This window comes from Chrysoperla carnea, chromosome 1 (assembly GCF_905475395.1).
Source record: "Chrysoperla carnea chromosome 1, inChrCarn1.1, whole genome shotgun sequence".
Lineage (NCBI taxonomy): Eukaryota > Metazoa > Arthropoda > Insecta > Neuroptera > Chrysopidae > Chrysoperla > Chrysoperla carnea.
Window position 1 is genome coordinate 79,595,358 of NC_058337.1, and position 27,187 is coordinate 79,622,544.

The following is a 27,187-nucleotide window of genomic DNA, read 5'->3' on the forward strand; positions in this document are numbered from 1 at the left end:
CAGAAGTTTATAGATTTTCAATGATTTTGAACACTTGATTTTAATTAATTTTTTTTTTTTATATATATATATTTTACAATATAGGTAAGTATAGTCAAACGTGATAAATCAAAAAAAAAAATAAATAAAATAAAATAAACTCAAAAATTTTAATTTCACATAAAAATCCAGTATTAAATCCCGATCTTATTCGTCGAAGTTATTGTCACAAAAAAAAAAAAAAAATTATGTTCACACTGTAATCGGCAAACAAGGCTGGTGTAACCTGTAACATACAAATATATAAAAAAATTAAAAAAAAACTATTTTCTTGAAGCATGTTTTATATAAAAAATGTGTGCTGACTATTTTGTAATTAGAAAACGTAGGCACTATTTGATTATTTTACAAGCGTTTATGTAACTCTTTTATTATTTTACGAGCTTTTATGTAACTTGCAATGTTTGTACGTACGTTTGTAACTTGCAATGTTTGTATGTTGTACGCAACGACCGATGACTAGACCTTGACCAGATAGAAGCATTTAATTCAGCCATAGGTGCTCTTAAAGCTCGGCAGATGAGGTTGCATGTCCTTAATATAGATATATTCTTGGCCATCAATATATTGTATAAGCGCAATGCTACAACTTTAGTCTGAGACATTATGATATTACCAAGGCTTATGGTGGGTTCACACAATACAGACTATTGTTGGTACAGATATCTGTACAAACTAAAAGTCTGAAAATGTTCATGTAAATATGATGACGAAATGTATGTGCAGACTTATCATTAGTATGGAAATACTTCCAACTTCCGTGCTCAGACTTTTATAACTCAGACTTTACCATCATACCGACTTTCGTTTGCACTGATTTGTTGCGCAGACAAAATTCTATAGAAGTCTGTGTGAAGTTGGTATCGTGTGGACCTACCATTAGTCTGCTCCATACATAAACATTTTCGTCATAAAATCTCGGGGATCCATCGATACTTCACTTTCAGTAATATTCAAGCACCTATATATCTTAAGAAAAAATGTTGATAAAAGGAAATACAACGGTGAAATAGAGTGAGACATTTGCTGTGCTTAATTGTTGTGATTTGTGAAACGAACACACCATTTTTAGATTTTTTGATTTTTTAAGCGTAAGAAACAAACACATTACACCTGTAGATGGTAATTTTCATGCGTGACTACATAAAAGTATTTAAAGTCGATAATCATAATATTTTGGAATATTTAATTATTATTACTACACGAAGTAATTAATGGTTTATGTTTTTTTATTACTCATACATTTTAATTATTATAATGTGGAAGAAAAATAAATAAAATTACCTTCAAAAAGGGTTTGTGCTAGCAGTATCACATTATTGTACAGAGTCTTTCTACAAAGAAAATATTTTTAAACCGTTTCATATGAATTCAGATCTGCAAAAATTCTATGGTGGGCATTTGATACGATATTTTATGCACAACCTTACATCAAAGTACTAGCTACAAAGAAAAAAAGAACCACAATATACTTTGATCCATTGAATACGGTATTCTACTATACTTGAAAAAGTACTTCAAAATGTTCATTTACCTAATTAAAAGCCACAAAAATAGCCATAAAGTTAAATAAAATTTTTATCCTTTTTTATTCTCGCAAAAACGCTGTCAGTCATTTTAGTGACGTAATATTGGTAAAAACAACACTTGTGTCTGTAATTATTATATGTAAAAATAAAGTTGATGGCAACATAACCTATATTTTCTATGAAAGTTTTATGATGTCACATCATGGCGGCTCGTGTTTTAGGTCACGTGATATACAAATTAAAAATTGCGACCTTCAATAAATTTACTATAATAAAACAATAATGTGCATTTATGACTCAAAATCGGAATATTTAAGTATATCTTAATATATATATATTTCTTGTGTTCGTGTGTATGTGACTGAACTCCTCCTAGACGGCTGGACCGATTTTGATGAAATTTTTTGTGTGAGTTCAAGGGGATTCGAGGATGGTTTAGATTTACAATTTGGTCCAGTACAACTGTTTTTGAGGGCTCCGTACCAAAAAAATGAAATTTCATTAAATGGTGGGAGCGCATATAAATCATATCACATTATGTATACTATGTGTACTATGTATTTTTAATAGTATTCAGGTATTGTCAATAGGCATTTATTAGAGCCATATCCGAGCGCAGCGAGCTCTACTATCAAAGGTCAGGCCAAAGGTCGAAGGTCAGGCCACTCCAATAAATAGGAGTTAAATTGGGGTTTAGCGGGATGGGTTTAGCGGACAGGCTAAACGTAGTATAGGTATTCATGAATTGGAGTTACGTTTTTACGGGACAACGTCCGTCGGGGCCGCTAGTTTCTACATAAATTTTAATTTTTATAATAATTTCATTATTTATTTTTCACTACGGAAAATACCCTATTGTTTTGTTTTTATTCAAAGTTTAAAAAATATCAAAGACACTGTATATTATTTTATAGGTAATAAAAAATATGTTAATCTAGTATAAGACATCACTACTTTAGTGAATAGTTACGTGTATTTTTTTCTTTATTGTTTATGCTGTATACCAATATTATACATAAATATTAAAAAAAAGGAAAATAATGCAATTTTCAATTATAAGTATAGCACATAAAAAAATATATCTGCTCGTTTGTGTATTCTAAATTTAAACAAGAAATTTTATCAACCATGTAATACGTATTGTATGGAATGATTGAAGAAAGTAATAAAAACAGAGGCGTGGCCTTCAGAGGCCAGAGGGGGGCACACTGAAAGATACAGAATATGAATTAAAAGAAAAAAAATTTTGCTAAAAAGAGCAAACTCATTTTTTGACCATTTAGAGGTAGTAAATTTTGCTTAATTATAGAAGATTCTTTGGAATTTAGATTTAGCAATCGTAATAACTTTATACTGCAAATACACTAAAACTTCAATTATATCATTTTATTCCATCTAATAATTCTTTCACACATAGCTTTTAGATTTCGAACTTATTTTTACAGTAGCATTTGGGTTTTTATGAAGGGCGAAGCGTTTTCTTCCATATAATCAGTCAATAAAATAGCTGTGCAACGTTTAGCAAACAGATTAGCACATAATTAATTAATATTTATACAAATCACTCAAGTCAAAATTTAGGAGAGAAAAAACAAAAAAATGATATTGTTCTAAAATTAGACCTACTTTATTATTAATTTACCTTAAATGCCATTTGATCAACGAAAATGAAAGTTTGCATTCAGTAGAATATTATATTTTTAAATCAAATGAGTAGACTTTGAATTACTTTTGGGAATCTCTAGATTTGGGAATCTCCATGAATTAAAGTTAATTATAAGACATCGTTAGAAATATATAGGTATAACAGTATGTTAATATTACAATTTTTGTTGAGAATAAAATTTTCCACAGTTAAAATTTAAAGATTAAAGATTTTTTTTTAAAAGGCCTGAAAAAAGTGCTGACTCTAGTTTTGGAAGACACTTAATAATAAAAAACGGACAACGTCGATTACCCCGTTGGTTTTTTAGCGACGGTAATGAAATATGTAATTTTAACATTATATGCCGAAAGAATGGGAAAAATTTCGAATTATTTTATCGTTTTTAAGAAGTATAAAATTCAAAGTTTAATGATAAAGAAGTAGTAACATGAAAATTTTAATAAATTTGAAATGTTTTCAGATTGTTAAAAAATCGTAAAAATGAACTTATACATATATCTTGTTTGATAAGCGCCGTTTGATACTAAAGTTTTAAAACAAGGTAGATTTTATTTTTATTTTTCCATTAGAATGCTTTATGTGAAAGCTTTTCTTTTAAAAAACTAGATATGGGTATATTGAAAATAATGAATAATTTAAATCAAATAAAAAAGTTATTTTAAAATAAAATAATGTATTGATTTATTATTATATTTAGAAATAAACTTTGAATTTTGATAGAAAAGCTTTTGAGGCAAGCTAAACTCTTTCCTTTCTCTGGAGATATCATTTATGCTCAAAAAAAGATGATGAAGTTATTTTAAGGGAGGAAAAAGGATAGTGTGACAATTTCTTTAAATCAATTTTCTATCAATACCAATTATGAGAATTGGCTTATTTTACTTTTTCCTTCATAGAAGTTGTCGTATTTAAGTTGAAGACACCCTCATATTATTTATAGGAATATTCATTTAAAATTTTGCTCAGTCAAACAAAGTGATTGGTCAACTTTAAACGCTGAACTTTAAACTCAACCAACTACAAATTAGCAAATAGGACCGATTCTTAATATTTTGCCTAGCGTCAGATATGATGTCTTTTTTTATGGTATTTTTATGGTGTTCTTTGTTATTTCAGTATGTCAGTATCAGGAGTGACAAACTGGATATATATGGTGACCATTAGCCACCACTTCGCCTTCGGTTTGGTATTCAAATTTGGAGAAAAGTTCATGATGTTTGGTATCAAAAGAAAGGTAATGAAAAGACTAGACCGCCGTGTTGTGTTTCTAAAAAAATTCTAATATACTAGTGTTTGGTATCAATCTGATAATTGTACTGATGAAAAAATAGTATAGGAGATTCAAAAAAATACAGGTATGAAAAAATAAAAGTTAATAACCTTAAAAAATCCCGACTCCAATGAACAATAAGCCGTGCTGTCGGAGGCCTTATTTGTATGATCAACACTTTGTAAACATAAAGACCAATTGAAGCAATTTTCATCTGGGCTGTTCAAAGTGAACCATCTGATATAATGCAAAAACGTTGAAGAATTTTGAGAAAACACTGAGTTATTTTCCAGACTACTTGACAATATAGTATTTATTTTTCATCGATCGGTAGGTATGTACATTTCTTAGAATTGAAAAAAGTAATTTTAATCCTATTTGCATAACAGAAATAAATAAATAATATTTGCTTATATAAAACAATACAGAAACTTTTTATTATTATAGTTTTTTTATTTATTTATATGCTATTTTATTTTATATCTTGTAGTGTAAATTCATTTTAATGTGATTTAAAATGCGATATTGATAGTTGTATTTCTTTTTACTACTCTTGTTGGTGTGAATCCAATTCTCATAACGATCCGTAATTTCCAGCTCAAACATATTTTCACTAAGATAAGTTTGCTCAAACGTCCACCGAGTTTATTAAAAGAAAAATACATTTGGAATACCTCGTCCTCATTCTGACAACTGAAAGTATCAGTGTTCCCTAGAAAAGTTGAGTAGATTCGCACTTAATTTTTTAATTCACAATGTCACCTTTTCATTTCCATTAGGACAAAGTTTCCTTTCGATAGCACACTTTGGAAAACAAAAGATATCGCATATACAGTGGCGTATTTAGGTTAGATGCCGGCCCGAACCACAGCAGCAGCATTTTTCCAGGTATATAAATAAGCGTTTAAAGCCATGGCAAATGATGATGGTAGTAAATCTGTTAATGGTTAGACATATCTAGAGGAATAGGATGGTTAAAAAATATATTTTTGGGAAATGATGAAATTATAGAAATAATAAATTTAATCTTCTCTTTAATCTTCTTTAGGCCATACATGTAGGCCCAATTCTTAAAGTGAATGTATTTATATAACTTATTCTTCTACTGTATCAAAGTAAAGTAATATTTACTACCATTACATTTTTAACCTCCTTACGGATTATATATGCCATCGGAAGATTAAACGTTCCGTGGGATTTTGAGCTGGTTAATACAAACTAATTTCGTTCAATTTTCTGTTTTGTTTTAATTCCGTTGCCAATTCACGGCAACGCAAACACTTATTAAAATCAAAATATTGTAGATGGGTCGAGTTAGCACGGGCTGCGGTGGTTTTTGAGCTTCCTTCTGTAGGAAAAACTTTCAATCTTACTTGGCTGTTTTTAAATCTAACGGAGAGTTTTTACGGTGAAATATATTTAGACTCTGAATTTGTCAATAAACCTACCATAGAATATGTTTGAACGATCACTAAATAGCAAATTTTTACATTTTTTAAAATTCATATAAATTTAAAACACTACAAATGATAAAAATACATATAGGTTTCGTGGCTAGAAATTATTTGAGCTTATTTTTTGAGACGTTGCAATATGGGTAGGCTTACTTGTAAAAAATAATTCTATCGCATACAACACATTCGGGATACAAGCTTGTATTTTATGTAGCATACCTCGATGATATTTGGCACAAAAATAGCTTTTGAAATGTTTTAAGTGAAAATTAGTGAAATTCGTAAAATAATAAAATTAAACAAACTTTTTGTGAAATAAAGGTGCATGTTTTGTGAAAATATGAAAAATGTTTAACAATTTATTTTGATAAAAAGAAAAATATTTAAATAAGCTTTATATAGGTATAAAATTTGTTAGGTTTAATTAAGAACCAAATTTTCCAATTCATTAAATATTGAATAAGAAGTATCGAACGATCGATCTTATAATGTTTAATTAACTAAAATATATTTATGGTGGTTTCTAAACAAAAGTAGAACATTTTAAAATATTCAATGACTTTCTACATGCACTGTATAAGTAACACAATTCGAGTATAGAATAATTTGACATCAAACATAATTGATCGTAAAAACTTTTAGCTATTTTCCTCTTCGGGAATATCATCTATTGATTTTAGGTCTCTAATGATTGTCACGACGGTTGGAATAAAATTGACTGATATTTCAGCCGCTCTTTTTTTATAAAAAAAGGCTAATTTTTTACATTGGTAAATAAGATCGTATAAAATAGTGAAGGAGGGGTCAGCAAGAGCGGTGAAACACAATAAAAATTACTACTTTACAATTCGTAAATAGCTTTGCTTAAATTCCCTCCAACTATCGAGGAAACTAAAGTAAAAATAAAATAATGCTCTGAAATTTTCTTACAATCTTGATTTTTTGATTACATTTAACTTTGTCAAATGAAAAATTGCTCGAAATATGAAATTAATGCTTGCATGAATTATAAAAGGATGAAGGTATTTCTATAAAATATGATATGCGGACACCTTGAATCCCGGGGCTGACCTTCGGATACTTTGTTTTTTGAAAATAAAATCTTTCACACTTGAATTGCGGAATATTCATATAATATATAGGGAGTTAAGAGAGCTCTGAAGTTGGAAGCAGAATCTGTTTGGGGATTAAGAAGGGTCTTAGTATGATGATGTAAATTGAAAGGTATAAGAGAGTTTAGAGATACAAGAATTTTGGGTGTTGTATATATTATTAGGAGATCGATAGCAGAGGACAAAGTTTTATACACTACACACTTTGTTTATGACTATAAATTAAAAATCGGAATTAGTGATAGTGATAATGATGAGATAATAAACTTTTATTTAATTCTCGAGTGAGAATTCGGTTAATTTACGCAGCTCCTGTGAAACAAATGTATACATACATGAAAATTTGTTATAAGGAATTATAAGGATTTACCTATTACATTTCGAAGGTTTTTAGATGTATATCCATTTGGTTATTCTACATAATTTATTATTGGTTTTACGTTAATAAGTTTTGTAAACATTATTAAATCGAAGTATCTTCCTAATATACAAACTTTAGTTACGCGATCAATTTTATTTTCGATGTAAACAACTTTTTTATATTTACTTATCAAAAATATAATAAAAGTTAGTTAACTGGGACTAAGATGTTTTAACATAGATATTGTATTCTAATCATTATTATTTAGAATCAAGTGGCAATAATTTTCAAATCCGTACTTGTAGATCACTCTTAATATCTCATTCTTTTCGATACTATAATATCCCAGTTGATTTGGGCGTCACGAAGTCCGTTCGCGGAATTCCTAGGGTAGTGTGATCGTTTCCCACCGTCGCACCAAAAAATCAGTTTCAAAGTTGAGGTGGGCTGATTAAGGGCATGGTATATTCACCAAGAATGTGTACTCAGCCTCTCAAATTAATCGAGGAGCCAAAAATCAGCAAAAGGTGGCCAAATTTATAGGGTATCACAGTGAGCCACAGGCTAGTAAATGACGGTACTGCCGAACCTGCCTTTTACTTCCTACATACTCATTTACAATAAGAAAAATTTAAACATTCAATAGATAATTTGAGCCATATGAGACAGATACATACGTAAATGCATGCTCGGAAAGTCAAAATATATTCATAATTCAAAATGGATATTTTCGTTGAAGTCTCAATATCGAATTCATTCACAATTAAAAGATGTTAATTGCGCGCTTAAATTAAGTCACATTAACTTTCATGACCAGAAGTTACATCTTGTTCCAGAATTTCAACTGAATTCCGTCATTTTTCGAGCATTTATCAGAGAAAGTTGAAAATATGAAGTTACTGCGGCTTTCTTGAGACTTTGGAGTTATTTTGCTATGTTCAGGGTTCGATAGCAAGCCAGGCCGATTCACAAATTCATAAGAAACAATTATTTTTATTCCCGGCAATTCAATCAATAGAAGCAGAGATATTCAAGAAAACGTTATCAAAGAAAAAAATGCAGTGATAACTTATTCCAACTGGATGCAGAAGATCGTGCGGATCGTACCGGAATCGGAAAACTCCATTTTTCTTTTTTTACAAAGAATCCCATTTTTAAAAATATTAGCCTTCTCTCAAAATTTTCTGAATTCACGATCAAAATCCGGTAGATTTACCCAACTTATATGAATAATATATGAAAGTTCGACAAACTCTCTTATAACTCAATTTAAATGATACAGTAGGACACGTATAAAATTATTATGTTCCAACAACTAACAACATAATAAGTAAACATTAACAAACATCTAAAAACTAACCTCACTATAAAGCTATTTGGGGAAAATAGTATAAAATTTACTCTAAAACTAAAATTTATATGTTTATTACATGTAATAGATAAATAGTACCTCAGGAAACTGGTTTGATATCTTCATACTACCTCTATGTTCCATATAAAACATTTACACATTTACACCACCACGTTCGAATGTAAAGAGATGAAAAATGCTTCTCTTGTTATTAAATAAACTTCACGATTCCGATTTAATTAGATAGGAGCTAGGTTAGGCTATATTGGCTGCCCACGCGAGACAATGTTAGACCACGAGGCCCATTATGATACCATATATGTGTTTTTGCACCTTTTCCGCTGATAATTTCATTTATCAAGTCCTCAATTATTTTGAGAGGATGAGTGCACCTTCTTCATACATACACCAAGTACTACATCAGCCCACTACAACCATTACTTAAATTAATGTTTTGTTGTGACGGCGGAAATCGAACCCGCTACGCTAGACATACCATTAAGTCTAGCATTCTTCTATATTATATAATCTTATTAACCAAGTTTTCATGTTGAAAGCTTCATTTTAATGTAAATTCTACTAATGTATTTTATAAAACTTATTTTCTTAAATGCATGCTAGGCATAGATCAGGTATAGTTGAGTAGGAAAATTTTCAAATACGCAAAGAGATGTACCATGAATCTAACAACATAATGTACGACTGGTCATTAAATACGACTGGTGATGTATGCATTAAATTTTTCAATTATATTTTTATGTATATGGATTTACCAGTGTAGAAATGCAAAGCATTTAGTTGGAAAGAGATGTATGATTCATTCCATAAGTCAATAATTTAATAGAAATACCAGTTGTTGTTGGAATAGTGAATTCCTTCTAAAGAAACGTGTAGGGCGTTCAATTTTTAATCGCATACATTCTATGTGTATGTACATATATTCGGGCTCTGTTATAACCAGTGACGGTGATTTAAGGTACATTAGGGTGTGACCTATGGTAAATTGTGTTTTATCATGGTTCTGGCGTTTATATCTTTTGAGATAAACATCACTTAATAGCCGCTATTAAACATATAGATAGCTAAAAATAAGTATCTACCAAACCATGCCTTGTGGTATGCATTGGTTACGTTCGATTTAAGGTGTCTCAACACTTTAAGACAAACATTTGCTGAGCATAAAGTTTATTATATTTTCTCCCTGAAGTGACGTAGGTCCAATAAAAACGAAGCAACAAAAGAAATTGTAAATTCTTGCAATTAATAAATGTCCTCTATCTCATTTATAAATAACATATATTAGGCTTATAGAAAAAGGTGTTATGATAAATTGAAAATTGAAAACTAATTATTTCAATAATTTTGGGACAACCTGTATACATAATTCAATTATTCATAGTTGCGACAAGAAACTCAATCGATTAGTGGATTCCAAGTAAAATTTGGTTTGAAAAACTGATATAAACTTTTAGAAATTATACGTTAAAATTTCTACTATAATTTCAGCAAATAAAGAATGTTTCTAAAACCGTAAAGTGAAAGTGAGATTAATGAATAACTCCTTTATTTTGATCGTAGAGTCTGGAAATGAAATGATAACCAGAGTGCTGCATTTAAAAAAATACAACTTTGATACATTCCCCGTTTTCAACCACCCTGTATAGTGCGAAAATAATTTTTAAATGTACAGCCAATAACCCTTCATCTTTTTCTGAAAGAAAATTTTGTTAAAGTCAAACCGTTTAGCCATAATCTTTCGTGTCATAAAGCGTAATAAACTCTGTATATACATAGGTTCATTACGTATTCTCGACAAATCAAATCTACCTAGAAAATAATTCATATTTCGAGAATAGTATTAATTGAGTGAATCAACCACTTGATCGTGAAAAATACTAGCTATTTTTCTCTGTCTTATTCTCGAATTAGGCAAAATTTAAGACAAACGATTTATTTGTTAGTTTTGTTTCTACGCTATGTAATTGTGGAAAAGTGACATTCGATAATTTCTGGACTTTGTAAAACTCTCACGACCAACTCATATTCACACATAAACTCATTCCGGGTAACAGAATGTGCACTACGATTTGGGCTTAACCAAATATATATTAAAGTGATCCAGATTTTTACCTTTCAAGTTAAGTTTGTACATAGAGGGAAGGTGATTTCTTTAAACTTTGAACTGAAATGTATATGTTTATTACGTTTATTTTATACGTACCATCCTTGTAATTTAAATGAACAAAATATATATCATACACAGAATTCCAAAGAAAAAGGGAACAGTCGAAAAACTCGAAAGGCACTTTGTTTTGAAAAACGAGAAAGACTCGATCGAGCCTTTTCCCGTTAAACCCTAACGCTAGAGTATCAATGGAAATCACCATTTTTATAATAGATTCAGACCCTTTTTAATTTTAAAAATTAAATTTTATTCAAAATTTTTTTTTCGATTTTCATTAGTTAGCGCAATAATTGTATAATTTTTTTCGTAATTTTTGGAAAAATTACAATCATGAAAAATAATATGTTCCTTTAATATGAATTATCATACAGATGATAATTCCGCGGAAAGGGATAAATCCCCAAAAAATAAAAAACTTTTTTTTTATGAATACCGTTACCGTTATTACCATTAACAAACACGTATCGAAAATATAGTGTCAATAAGCATCTACCTGATAATTTTAAGTGAATGAACTAACATTATTTTCTACAACGTTTACTTATGCAAATCGAAAAGAAATTAACTTGATGAAACATTTATGATTTTAAAATTGGCCCCTGCCCCAACCAAGAAGATTATTATTATTTATAAGACTTAAAAAAATAATGGACACATATTTTACAAAAAGAACTGCCTTCGACTCTTTGCATATTTTTTGAATGCTCTGTAAATATTTCAAACAATAAACAGTACAATACAACATTTGCGGTATAATAGTAATATAGCAACAAAAATATAAACCAACTAACAATGGTATTTTATCAAAAAAAAAAAAAAAAAAAGTTATAAATAAAAATTATTACTCAGAACGAGATAGAAATACAATATGTAGAATGTAAACCGATATGATTTGAAAGAGATTATTGAAGTGAAATTTAAACGTTACGATAACAGATTCTATGGATGACTAATCGAGGAAAATAGGTAGTTTTTTTTTTAAATGTCAAACATATTATTTATTAATCTATGTTTTGTAAATTCAAATAATTTAATTAAACCATTGAAAAATTAATTGAAAAATATGAAAAGAAAAATTTAATTATTATTAATTATTTATACAGTTATATTTTATTACCAATTTCCAAAAACGACAAATCTCATCAATTCATACCAGGTTTCTTCCTTTGCTCAACAAAGCTGCCAATTTGGAATATATAAAAAAGTGTAAAATCGTATAGTTTCGTACCCTCGACATGTTATGAATATAGCTACAGATACGACACCATGAAACTAAAACTTTTTTCAATCGAAAAAATAACACCTATATAATAATAATTAAAGCTGTACAATAAACTGTTAACTAAGTGTTTCTGTCCTTTCTAAACTTCTGATTACTGTACATAGATGGTGCTTTTCTTTTGAAATTATGTATAATAGTTTTTTATATTTTATCACTGTAGGTTAAAAATTCTTACTGCATCGAAAGAAAAGTGAAGTTTTTTTTGTAAAGTCTTTAGAGATATGCTAATATGAACGTTTTAAACTCCTAAATAGCATCACTTCTATGTATCACAATAAAGATTACATATAAAAGAATGTTTTGCAAGAAAGAGACAGCCAACAATCTTTGAAAGTTACAATAACTTCGTTTTTTAATAAATTCTAAATTAACTTTCAAATTTTGTTATAGTATCATCAAGTATTTTGTGTAATTTGGCAAATTCGGTATTAGTCATTACATTGGCTTGCCAAGGTTTGGGTTAAGACTGGCAAACCAAAGCTTGGAAAACCAATACTGGTTAACAACCTCGGCTCCATCGGCTAGTTTGGTATTTCCTACATTCGGTGTCAATTTATATTTGAAACACTCTGTACATACACATAAATTAATGTATTTCCCGTTTCTCTTTTATTTGATTTTTTCGTTGTACTCGTATATGTAATATAGGTAATATTCTCATAATATCATACATGATACAAATGTTATTTTATCAAAATTATAGCATAAAGATTACAAAACAAATATACCGGGTGCTCATTAAAAATCGTTATTGAAGTGAAACTTTAAACGCTGCTTTCAAAGCTAAACACTCGTCAGAACAAGTGAAATTTACAAAACTGAAAAAACCTCCGACAAATGCGATTTATTTCTTGTAAACCGTTTTGGAAACTTAGCCATAAAATGTTCTCAATCAAGTCGGTTCAACCGTTTAAGGGCTACGATGTTGTTAAGAAAAACACGGACGCTCAGATAAACACTTTAAACTTATAACACTCCTTCTTAAATCAATATCAAAGTGATGGTCAAGGACATCAGATGAGATGAAAAGGATACTTAAAGAGCTATCATTTTTTGAGACTATTTTTTGGAAATATTTTAATTGAAATTGAAATATTTGAGTTGACATTGTTCTTTTGAATTATTGCTTTGAATTACCTAATTATTTTACCATTTCACTTTTCGAAATGAATTGAGCCATGTTTATTTGATCATTCATTTCCATAATAATTATTTATATGTTAAAATTATATGTCATGCATTTTCCAAACTGAATCGATTTTTAAGATCATCGTCATTTTTTAAGTTTTTTGGGGTACAAAACTCTAATCTTGCACATGAAACATAGGTAAGAACACTCTCCGTTAAATTACCTTTAAAAGGAAACCAAAAAATGAAAATCGGTTCATCCGTTTAGGCGCTACGATACCACAGACAGGCACACACGGGGGCTAAAAATAACTAAGATCAAATTATTGGGCTTATAAACTTTCATTCAATTCTAGTTCCAAATACCTATACAGATTAATTTAGACTAATGTTTAAGATTCGTATATTTGTAACATATAGCTTAGTTCATTTATATAGAAGGGAATGTAGTTTCTTGTACAACAAACCGAAAGAGTTTCAAACAAATAATAAAATTAAAATTTAGAAAAAATAAAAATGCATCATTTACATCATTTTGGTTATATTTGGCGACCAGTTTTGGTTTTGCACGAGTTTTCTTGAAGAATTTCATTGATTTGCACTTTATTTTGGTAATATTTGGCGACCAGTTTTGGTTTTGCACGAGTTTTCTTGAAGAATTTCATTGAATTTGCACTTCTACTGTATTAGATGAGTCTATAAAATGTATTATACAAATAAGATCTCTACATATTATAAATGCGAAAGTAAGGATGTTTGTTTGTTTGTTTGTTACGCTTTCGCGCTAGAACTAGCGAATGGTTTTTAATGAAACTTTACAGCAATATAGCTCATACTTCCGAATAACACATGAGCTATAATTTATAAAGATATGTTTAAAAAAAAAAACAAAAACAAAAATTTAATCTGACATTTACTATTTTAAATTTTTACAGAAATCTGTAAAATTTATAAAATTTATTGTTCAAAATGATGATTATATTTTGAAATATGAATTAAAGTATTCTGTAAAATTTAAAATAGTAAATGTCAAACCATTCATGGTCAACTTTTTTGATATACTCAATGATTTATGACTATTTTACATTTAACAAAATTAAAAACTGCGCACATCAAGAGAGGTGGAGGCTATAAAGCGGTGTTTTTTAATATTAAACCCAGTGAAAAAGGCGGGTATCAGCTAAAAGTCCTTGATTTACTTGCCACCATTGCATTAATTGAGCACCCTGTTTAAAATCATATAATAGAGTATGATATAATTCTAATAACAACACATAACCATGAGTTACAATGAAAACAGAAATGGAGTTACACATTATTTTCCACCTAAATGATTTTATTTTAAAGCGAATGGTAGATGCTACTGGGAGAATATATTTTATCAATGTGTACTATTTTATCAATTTTAGCATCACTGAAATAACTATATTACATTACTTTAGATATTTTAGCTCCAATTGTGAATAATATTTGTTGTTCTTAAATTAGGTACATTTAAGGTAAGAAAAGACCTCGCACAAATTAGATGTGATATGCATTTCGGTTAAACTTTTTCCAATTTTGGGAAATGATAGTTTAAGTCATTCTGAATAAAAGTTCCCATGGTCACAAGTCATAAAAATGATAGGATTTGGAGTTCGCTAAATTAAAGTTGGAAAATGTACTCATTTGTATAAAAAATATTATTGTAATTTAACTGTCAAAAATCATATACGTATATGTGTAGCTGAAAATATTGATCTGAACACTTCATATTATTGATCCACTGAACATTTAATACTGCTTCTTCTTTGAATTTCGTAATATAATCTTCAAAAAAAACAAAAATAAATGCATGTAGTTATACATATCTGTATATGTACTTGCCTAAACGCATATAGGCATATGGGCTTGTGACTAAGGAAACTATAAGTACTCACATAAGGACGTAAATTCATGAGACTTTTTAATTGAATTGTAAGTTCAAAAAGTGACAAAAAGTAAGGTTATCCATGGGACTAAATGGAAAATATAAATCGATATTTCTCAAAAATAATATCGATAACTATACTTGAAACTTTTACCAGTTAATAATTATTTAAACATTAAACAGAATTTTATAAACAATTTGAATTCTATCCATTTCAAATAATTTATTTACAAACTGTTTCCCAATGAACGCATATAGCAAATAGAGTGATAATAGAACGCCCTTAAAGCGTTTGCGGTCAATGATAATTCAAAGTTCTTTGATCACAATAAACACAGGTGAAAAATTCACAAAATTGTTAATTGTTTCATTTAAAAATTGTAATTTTTGACACAGTACCTTATGGAAGAACTTACAATAATGTTAAGTGTACAAAAATTAATCGTTGATTGAGCTTCAAAAAAGTTTTCATCGTGCAGAAAATTTATCACAGATTCTGTTTATGTAAAAAAAATATTACCTTGCGGCGCTTTCCAAAAAGAATACATAAAAATCTTCGGTTTCGACTTCGGTTTTTGACGTTTATACGTCAAAAACTAGTCTAGCTGACATATAAATTTTATCTTTTACGATATTTTTAAAGCATTAAAAAACTTTTACGTGATACAAATATTAGTTTTTTTCGTTTCACATTTATTTTATTCATAACTTAGATTTAAATTCAATGAATATAAATTAGTTGCCAGCTTGACTAGTCACGTGGCGGCAGCAACTACTTTGAGTTGTAAGGAATTGTATTGGCTAAACTAAACGGTAACAACTATAATAACATTAGAAAAGTTGACGATCGTATGTATCAAAATAAGTAATATCGTACACAGTATTTACTCTTAATTGAACGACATTATGTCTTCAAAATAAATTCTCAAATTTATTCGATAACTTTTTCAATAAGCATAAATTTTAATGTTTGTTACTCTAACTACACAAATATATACAGGTCATCGGGTCGTAGTATCTATAATAATGTCAACATATTATTATTATATAGTAATTTTTTCAAATTATCAGCTCACCAGTTTTATACGGTCACGAACATGAGCAACAGTTTTTATTTCATTCGTTTTCTAACTCACCAGATAAAATTTTATGGTTTATATATTAATGGAAATTTATTTCAAAAAGTTTTGATGTGGAAGAAATATCCGACCGAATCGCTTGTATATATTTAGGAGATATTTCGTTATAATATAAGAAAATGGGTACAAGTGTCTCATTTTTCATTTATGCCTCGGACAGGGCTAAAAACTGAATACGTTTTAACATAAATGAAAAAAAAATTTCTGAGTATTCCACATGACTAACATATAGAAAAATAGTCTCCCTTTTTTCGAATTAGCTAGAATTTTGTCGACTTCATCATGTATACTTAGTAGGTATGTTGTAAATTTTTACTGCAGAATTAATTACTGATTTTCAAACTCAAAAATAGCGTGCCCAATATTTATACCATTCGACTATATTCACGGAGTAATTTTACATCATTTACAGGCCGATTTATTTTTAATTTAAAGTGCATTGCAAATTTTTAGTACATGCAAATTATTATTATATTATAATTTTACTATTTTTAGCAAAAAATCGCATACATGTTTGGAGTCATATTCTCAATTCTATGATAATTGGAAAACGATAGACATAACGGCACAAGTCATATGAAAACGTTGAAATTCGGACCTGATTTTCTAAAAAGAAACTGGCCAGTTTCCTATATTTAAGAAACATTTAAGAAGTGTTTTGCCAATCAAAAGTATAAAAGTAATGACTAATGAAGTTTCTCAAAAAACTTTTTTTAACTAATAATTTATTAGATAGATTGATACCTACACGCAAATTTCTTTAACAGTATCATTTCAAAATTAATGAATACAGCCAGAACAAACAAAGCCAATAGTATTTTGGCTTAAAAAAAATGAAAATTCTAAAGAATTCTACTTTAAGTCTGCATAGTTTTCAAGAAAACAGTATGTGATTTAGGAATCTATCTTAAATCTAGATATTGTGATTTTATGATTCTCAAAAAATAAGCACACATTACGAACACATGAACTCACATGATAATTTTCAGAATATTAAAAAAAAAGAATTTTTTTCTTTGTCATTAATATAAAATATAAAATTTGCATTCACATATATGTGAATAATATGAATAATATATGTGACCTAGCAGATACCCGCCCGCTTTGCTGGGCACTTTCTCCTATTTAAAACAAAGTCTATCACGATATAGCCCTCACTTATCCTCCCTTTGTTCACAATTTTATGGATTTTAGTTTACAGTGGGGAACTTTTTTTGAAAATGCCTATGGTACTTTCTATAGATCCAATCATTAAATTAAACTGATTTTATACTTTTTTGATCAAAATTACCCCATTCACTGAGTTTCATCAAATTTCAAAACAAAAATTTTATGCGTATCTCTGTAAATTTTTTTGCGTTTTTTTCGATTTTTTCAAAGAAAAATTGCAAAAATCGCGAAATTTTTTTTGTCTTCAAATTCGAGAAAACTCAGTTTATAAGATTATTTTGACCCAAAAAGTATTAAAATCAGGTGCATTTGTTGATTGGTTGAATAGTTTTGGAGATACGGACTAAAATCGATCCAAATATTGCGATATCTCAGAAACTCGGCAACCAATCATAAAATTACCCTGATTTTTATACTTTTTGGATAAAAATTACCCTATCCACCGAGTTTCATCAAATTCCAAAACAAAATTTTTTTTCCCAATTTTCTTGATTTTTTTTTTTAAATTACAAATAATCGAAAATTTTTATTACCTAAAATTTCGATAAAATTTAGTAGATAAGGTAATTTTGACCCAAAAAGTATAAAAATCGGGTGCGTTTGTTGATTGGTCGAGTTTTTCAGCGTACAACGATTAAATATAGTTTCAGATTTTGGATTTATAAAGATGCATTTATATCCTACCGCTTGGGAGAAGAATGATTATTTTTTGAATATTGTAAATATTGTATATATTAAAAAAAAACCTTGGTAACATTAGAACATACGTTGATCTATATTTATCTATAAAATTATTAACATGCAGTTTCCATATACAAAATTTGCATCCCCTTTTAAGCCTCTTAGGGGATGAATTTCCAAAAATCCCTTCTCAGTGCTCACTTATGTTAGTTAAGGAACGTGTGTACAAAATCAGGGTTCAGGGTTCTAGACCCAGCGGTTTCGCTGTGCGTTGATCGATCAGTTAGCTTTCATTCTTATATATATATAGACAAAGCTTAAAAGGGACGTTTCTCAACCTTCAAGAGGTAAAATATATATTCTACGCGAATGCGTGTAGCGATTCATTGTATAAAACAGCGCTATTGAAAGTCAATTCAACCATGTTTTGTGCAATTTAAAAACAAACAAAACATTTAAACAAGAATAACAACATCCAGGATAAAAACAATTATTATTTTCCATTCTAAAAAGAACACAAAAAAGAAATGAAAAAACCTCCCCAAGTTATTATTATAGCAAAATTGACGAAATTGTGTTTATTTATATTTATGTCAGAAAAAGTTTTTCAATTTTCAAATAATATTCATATAAAAGATTATATCCTTTGTATAATATTACATAGGACAATATTTTATCATCCCAAAAAAGTGGTACAACAATAATATGTCCTGAAGGACTTATTAAAGTAAATAATATTTATTATATAAACCTACACACACACATGAATATTAGGTACTTTTATTGAGATGAGATTGTTTGTTATTTGTAGGCTTTTTTTACATTGTTATAAAAGTTTCATAACAATAGACTAGGAAACTCTTCTATTATAACAAAACTTTCACGAAACAATTACAAGTGTTGCTTAGAAAAGTGTTGTTAAAATTGAATTATCGTTTGACAAAAGATAATTAACTATAGCAATATTCGTTTCTCACTTTCGTGATTTTCATGTTTTTACCAGGCCCGTGTGCAAGGGAGAAGTTTTTGAACTAACAATATAGTCCTGTACATGCACCCATTTATGAGACGCATTTCCGTTGACTTATCACATATCCATGCATATTTTGAGGCGGTACATTCTTTGACTTTGCCTTTGAGCCGAGTACTTCAAACAAAAAACTTGGATTTTGGTGAGGCTATCCAACTAGCTGATGCTGCGAATCAGATTTTGATTGAAAGAAGAGGAAACGTTGGAGACGAGTTCAGCAAAATTTTCAAAATCACGAGCGATATCTGCGATGAATAGTACATAAAAGTGCGGAAGTCAAGGTCCGAATCATAACAGACTGATGTAGTTGAAGATTGGACTAGAATACTCAATTTTGCACGATGATTCGTGAAACGTCTGGGTAGACGAAGTTCAACTTTTTTCACTCGATATTTGCAATAAAATTGCATTTTCGATTGTCTACTAAATGCTGCGCGGTCTGGCAGTTTTGCCTGTTACAACAGCGGCGAATGAAATCTCCTTTGCAACCTTGGGTCGTCTCAAAACTTACCTTAGATCGACAATGTCTGAATATCGGCTAAACAGTTTAGACCTCGCTCAGTATACATCAAGGTTTAGAGGTCGATGTATACAGAGTTTTGGGAAAGTTTTTTTCTGTACCTCGCAGAATTAACTTATTGAAGAATAGTGACTGAATAACACATTTTGACCCAATTAAATCTTCTCTTACTCGAAAAAAATATATCGTTTTTATAGCCTTTATGGCCTAACATAGCGAACAAAAGTTTGAACCCCTCCCTTTGATAATTCCTGCGCACGGGCCTGGTTTTTACTAAAATTTTTTAAAGAAAAACAGTTTTCATTTCAAGTTTATTTCATTGCATGTTTGTATTATTGAAGCAATATGGCGGATGTTTTTTGATAAATAAATTAATTCTTTTATTCTTATGGATTAACTTAGGTACAAGATATTATTTGTAACAAAAAGCTCAAAATTGCTAAACCTACTGCAGATACGTAGTTCAAAAATACGTAATTATGCGTAAAAATGACGTTGAAATCCATAGTTTATAGAGACCTTAGACTACAAATTATAACTTTTTAAATGGCTTTACTTTTTTGAATGGTATCCATGGGAGAAAAGGCAATTTTTCCCACCAAACGAATTTAATCGAAATTTTTTGTAATGTCCGCAAACGAGTGTCAACAGTAATTACGATAAATTTGAGATTAAAAAAACGTATGGTTAATTAATTTTAATTTCCCGCATTTCGAAAAAACGATAAATAAAAATAAATAAATTTCTTGAACGAACACTAACGGAAAAAGTAAATAAATAGTGTTGGCATTTTGATAGTGTTCTCTTAATGTTGACAAATAGTTTTGATAAATAATTTGAAGGAAACCTCTAATAGAATAGGTCAATATACTTTTCTTTTAATAACAAATAATACAACCAAGTGAGTTAATTTACCATGAAAAATGATTATTTCACAAACTCACACAGTCGGATACCTATCAAATTAAAATCAAATTTATTTGTTTACGTTTTATAAATTGTTTGGAAAATTACTTTTACGTCGTCTTAACATTGCGTACGTAGTAAATTTTTTAATAACTGTCTAATAGTAATAAATACTTAATTGAGGAAACAACAGTTTTATGTTTAGATATAATTCTGATATCGAGAATTCACTTTGTAAATCGATTTAATATACCAAAAAAATACAGTCGAATTGATAACCTCCTCCGTTTTTGTTTGAAGTCGGTTAAAAAGACCAGACCTGGAAAATTTTAAATGTGCTCTGAACTTCTTGCATAATTATACATACAATGTGTGACAAAAGCCACAAGTAACAGAATAGAGGGTGATTCAAGAATGAAAATCTAATACGAATTATTCTTTGTTAATTATGCTTTTGAATTTTAAAAATTTCTCTGTTAGTACAGCCAAAAGTGTAACAGATGTAGAAAAATGAAATAAAACGCTCAGTTTTTTACTAACATCTCGTGGATTGTGTTTCTTAGATGTCAAATATCATTCGCTAACCATTTTGTTGCTCTAATGTTTCTATTTGTTAATAAACAATAAATTATTAATTAAATGGAACGGTACATGTAAAAGTTAACTTAAAAACTTAATAAATAGACAACTTGAATTATAAAAACTTAATAAATTGGCAACATGTATAAACATACACTTAATACATGTTGCCTATTTATAAATTTTTTAAGTTAACTTTTACATATATCGTTCCATTTAATTGACAATTAATTGTTTATTATCAAATAGATAATTGCCTTTGCGCAACTAACTCATGGTTTACAAATAATATTTGACATCTAAGACACCCTCCACCAGGATTATGCAAAAAGTGAGCGATTTATTTCAATTTCCTTAATTTGCCAATTTTTGCTACATGTTTTACTGTACTGTATTTATATTAGTTAATAAAAGTTTTCTTAGTTTGTTATCGAAGTATTTTTTTATGACTAACGCTTTCTTCTATAGAAAATTTTTATTGTTTCTGTTAATTTGCACACTTTATGATTTATTATTGTATAAGAATTGTTTTTGGATCTGTATATCATATCACTAATGCTTTTGATAAAATTCTCAATTCTTTGTATTTAACCAAGAAGTTAACTCCATGAACATTATAAAATTTAAGTCCTTGTACGTATTCGCCGCTTTGTCTAGAAAACTACCTCCTGTCCAATGATAACCACATATTTGGAAATGAAAAACCCATGATTTACGATTGGTAATAAGAGAAATTTAAAAAAAAATAGGTGAAAGCAATGAAAAGTTAAGGAACTTTTATTTTTTAGTTTAATTTTAACTTAATTGGAAAATCTGATTTTCAATAATATAGAAAGGTCGGAAAAAGGAATAAGTCCTAAAAAATTAATTATCATTATGAAAATTATAAGCCTACCGCTACGTCATTCAATGGTGAAGCTAATATGTTGGAATAAGCAAGAGAACTTATTTTAAACATACCTGTTCTTGTAAACATTTACGTAATTAAAAAATTTCTATAAATACTCCGAACTATATTAGCGTATTCACAGTTTGATACTGCATGAAACACAATCCGATAATGTATTTAAAGGTGCTTCTTTTTTCATTATAAACGTTTTTAAAATAAAGGATACTCACTATAATTTCCCAAGTCCAAATTTTTGATTATGAAGTAAAGAGTGAAAAATGTTTGAGGGAAAAGTATTAAGGTTTATTGAAATTCAAGAGGGTCACACCTTGACTTTAACCTGGAAGATCGTTTTAATGGACAACTTCCATTTTTAAAAAGAACTAAATATTTACTTCCACAAGTTTTAACGTGTAAAATGCATATAGGCTATGCAAAACTTATTTTCTAGGACTTATAGTCACAGAAGAAGGGTTGTTTAAAAGTCCTAGAAAAATTAACCATTCTTAAGCATATATTAAATCTAATTACAATCATACTAAATCAAAAATATTACCACATGAAAATATCGGGTTGGTTGAGTATTGCGTATCGTTATGGTAATATACTAATTATTTAACTATTTTCCCAGACTAGCGGTGGCAAACAGACAGGCAGGCAGGGATTCAGAAACATCCATTTTATTTGCAGGGATGTTTAATATGATCGAAATTCGAAATTAAAATTTATTTGAATTTCTAGAAACCTCAAAAATTTTCTTTTAGAATTAGTACCTATCTTTTCCTCCTAGAGTATTAAATATAATTCTTCAAAAGTATCATCTTTGGAATAACAAGATCGCATTGGCATTCGATTTTCTATCTTCCCGAAAACCTCCAAGCTTTAAATAGGATTTCCTTGGAAGTACAAAAGTAACGAAAAATTTGTAATTTAAAAAAAAATTTTCGAAATTGTTAAATTAACAGGCATTGCGTTTTAAGGGTGGAATATTTGGTTCAAATTTACACGGGAGGGAAAAGTATAATGCATACATACATTCCAATTAGATCATACATTGTCTCTCTATTAGCTCAGTTGGTTAAGGCGTAACCAATTCCGTCTGCGGTATGCCTAGAGTAGCGGGTTCGATTCCGGACGTCGCAACAAAATTAATTTAATTAATAGTTGAGATGGGCTGGTGTAGTGCATGGTATATGGATGAAGGAGGTGCACTTAGCCTCTGAAATTGAGGAGCTGATAAATGAAATTATCAGCGGAAAGGTAGTAAAACACAAATATGGTATCACAATGGGCTCTATAGCCTAAGTGTGCCTTTTGTGGAGAGCCAATATAACCTAGCCTAACCCATACATACCAAAAGTTAAATTAATAACCACCTCATTGGGTCCATTGTCGGTTTAAACATTCAAATGTAAGTTGAGAGGTAGAATATGTCCTCGCTGATATATTATAATATCAAATTTTTTGTAATAAAAGTTTGAAGGCTTTCAATTACAGTTATTCAAAGACATATTATTAACGTATACAAAAATCTGTATATCAAAAGGGATGTTTATTACCATTAATAATTCAATTTTGTTGTATCATGATAAAAAATTGATAATAAGTGCCTCTTCTACTCTACAAAAAAAAAAAAAAAAAAATCCCACTTGTCATATAACTTTTTTTCCGCCTTTCGGTTTGTTTCCTGCTTGAAAATTTAATTATGATATTTATATTGACTTTTATATTATTTTGTTCCATTTTTATGATGTATAAGCATAAAAAAAAAGATAAATTTCTCCTACCTATTGTTTTTCTTTGTTCGTATTTTCCAAGCAAGGAAGGGTACGTTGTAAGTGCTTGTGAATTTCTTTGTCTTTATATGATGTTTATTGTTTTATAAAATTGAAAAACTTCATCCTCCCCATGTATTTAATTAAATAAGTATTGTTGTTTTTTGAATTAATTCAATTATGTACGTTTGTTAAACTTTTATTAAATTAACTTTTGTGGTCGCTTTTTTCTTTATTTTTAAGTAGTTGAGTGCCTTTTTTATTGGTTTAAGTGTAAAAACTTGCATACAAGCGTAGTATTGCATTCAATGTAGGATTCCGTTATATCTTGTCAGTTTTCTTCGAATATTCAAGAGAAGGTACTAATCATTTTCTCAATTGAAAATATAAACTATATCAAAGAATACAGAATACCTAATTCTGCATTCTTTGACTATATCAATTCAAAAACTTCAAATCTTGAATATTAATTTTACCAAAAATACTAGTCTTGTCGGTCAAAACCAGGCCGTTTCTCAGTGTTCTAATGATAGTGCGATAAGTTTTTCTCGAAAATCTATAGGCTAACGTTATTGAAGAAAATCTATTAATGTTATTAAAGGACAGAAACATCCCTTCAGCTTTAGCACTTGAGACTGTAAATGGCAAATAAATATATTCATATTCATGGACGACCGAGCTTTGCTCGGTATATTTTTAGTTAAAAAGACACAAACTTTATCCCTCATATAAGAACCGTTTAAAATGTCTCCACATAAATACCATATTGAATGTCCCGCTAATGTACTTTACTCCGTTTACTACGATAAACACCAGTAGATGCCAGGAAGAGTCGTATTAAGCAGTTTGTTTCAGTTTTTCCTGAAACCACGGATGAAACGAAATTTTCTAAAAATGAAACCTAGCTAGATCGATTTTTTAGCCCCAAAAACCCCTTACATATTAATTTTATGAAAATCGTAAAAGCGTGCTAATTTTAGGTCCAACTTTGTAACGCGTACAAATATTGATGATACGAACAAAGTTTTGATATAGGTGTTCATTAAATTACCTAATTAGTCCATTTCCGGTTTTCTGTCTATCTGTCATCCTATCCTCCTATCTGTTTGTCTGGCATCACGATAACTCAAAAACAAAAAGAGATATCAAGCTAAAATTCTTATACCATGCTCAGGACAAAGTGAGCTGAGTTCGTGACATAGGTCAATTGGGTCTTGGGTCCGTAGGATTCATCTTGTAAAAGAGATAGAACAAAAGTTTAAATGTAAAAAGAAGTTCTTCATAAAAAAGTAAGAGACAAAAGTACAGAAGAGTACAAAAAGGCAAATTTTTGGTGACAATTTTTTCCATAACTATTAAAGATAAAGCCTTGAAAAATTGCAGATTACTAGAGGTCTTATGACAAATTCTAGACAAACGAAAAAAATTCAAGAACATACTTTGCGAAGTTATCGAATACCAAAATAAATGGCGATATTTCAGTCGCCTCAATTGTGTTTTTTTTTTACTTTTCTAATTTATTAAAAATTATGAAAGCACTGACGTTTAACACTTTCTATACAAGGTATTTCAACAATTAACTCCATCAATTGTTTGTTTTAACTTGTTATAAAAATATTAGAAAGTACTGTTTGAGAACCGCTTTAATATATAGGCTATAGTATACTGTTTAAGAACTGCTATTATAGACAAACATCAAAAATAATCTTTATCACTTACCAGAACTAAAACTGATGTTAATATTAATTGATGATAATGTTGTTAATTGTTAAAATCAGTTCTTGTATATTAACATTTAGTTAATGCTGACATTTCTGTATTTTCCATTGTATTATTTAATGGATGTCCATTCTCTGTTGTGGTCATTGTTGTCGTTTCAAATTTACGATTGTGATGATGATGATTTCGATGATTATTGATTAATGGTGGTGCTGCACGTGTCGTTTCGCCACGATCATTTATTGAACCACCGGATGGTGCACCGGATCGGCATAATATGTCTTTAAATTCTTTACGAAAATTGTCATTTAACCAACCATACAATAATGGATTCGAGCAGGCTGACGACATTCCCATCATATGGCATACGGCGTATGATACGGACATTGTTTGCTGGAATAAAATTGAAATAAAAAAATTATTAATTTAAATTTTATAGGAAATTTATAATAGAAAATTTAATTTTAGTGTGAATATGCGCGTCATGTTAGAAACTGGGGGCAAATTTTGTAAATAACCTTTTTTTGCAAATAGTCGTATATATTAAACAAACTAAGAATAACGATCTGCGAAAATTTCCTAAACCACTGGTGCTTCAGCTAGTGTTTTAGAAAATAAAAGAATCAGAATGTACGTCATTCAAATTCTATATAAAGCTGTTATTTTGGTATGTTGTTTGGGCCCCTTAAGAGTATGAAATTCCGTTTTGCAAGCACAAAAAGTTGTTCTCCAAATTTTCGGACTTTTTTCAGTTTTTTACTTATTACGCAGTTAACACAACTTTGTGTTGTTTGTAAAACGTTCGCACTTACCTAAGAGGTTCAAATAACATACCAAAAAAAGCAGCTTAACATCGCCTTCCAACCGCCAACTGTACTTGTTTCGAAAATTTTTCAAATTATTTTCTAGAACTTTTTTTTTTTTCGTCTTACGTTATGCTCACTAGTTGAAGCTACCTAGAAATTTTCATCTCTCTATCTTATATAATTTTGTATTGTATTCTATTGTATTCTAGAATAGAAATTAGATTTCTAAAATATAATTATTTTCGCTGCTTTTCTTCTCATGTGAATTTGTTGTTCAATAGATTCAACCAGAAGAAAAAACCAACCTTTATTACCGCGTATTTTTTATCAAAATTATTTCCAATTTAATGCCCAAACTATCGATTTACTGGTATTATTCGAATATTTTTTTAAGATGCTGAGCCAGAATCCTTTCAATAAGTGAAATGCTTCGAATAATTATTTTAATAATTATTTTCAACTAAGTTTCATCATTTTTAGATATAGTTAAAGCTGGTAACAATTAAACCATTTTAATTTTTGAAAAAAATAACGTTAAGCGTAACTATCGATTCAATATGATAGTAAATTCATTTGTAGGTACTATTGAAAAAATACTATGAGTAAATAGGAAACAGATGTTTATAATTTATTGTAACAAAAATAATTATTTCGCCTGTAATAACAATCATTTCTTTTTGATACTGA

The 27,187-nt window shown here is 29.1% G+C and overlaps 1 protein-coding gene across 2 annotated transcripts in view; it reads right to left on the bottom strand.

The window, feature by feature from the left end:
* Positions 1-212: 212 nt before the first annotated feature.
* The window catches only part of LOC123305008 (neuropeptide F receptor), a 97,214-nt gene continuing 70,239 nt past the window's right edge, over positions 213-27,187 (bottom strand). For both annotated transcript variants that reach the window (XM_044886598.1, XM_044886599.1), the window contains exons 6-7: positions 25,695-26,087; positions 213-265 (exon numbers count right to left, since the gene is read on the bottom strand). In XM_044886598.1, coding sequence (XP_044742533.1) covers positions 25,764-26,087 — 324 coding nt within the window. In that variant the 3' untranslated portion in view covers positions 213-265; positions 25,695-25,763. The remainder of the gene's footprint in view (positions 266-25,694; positions 26,088-27,187) is intronic.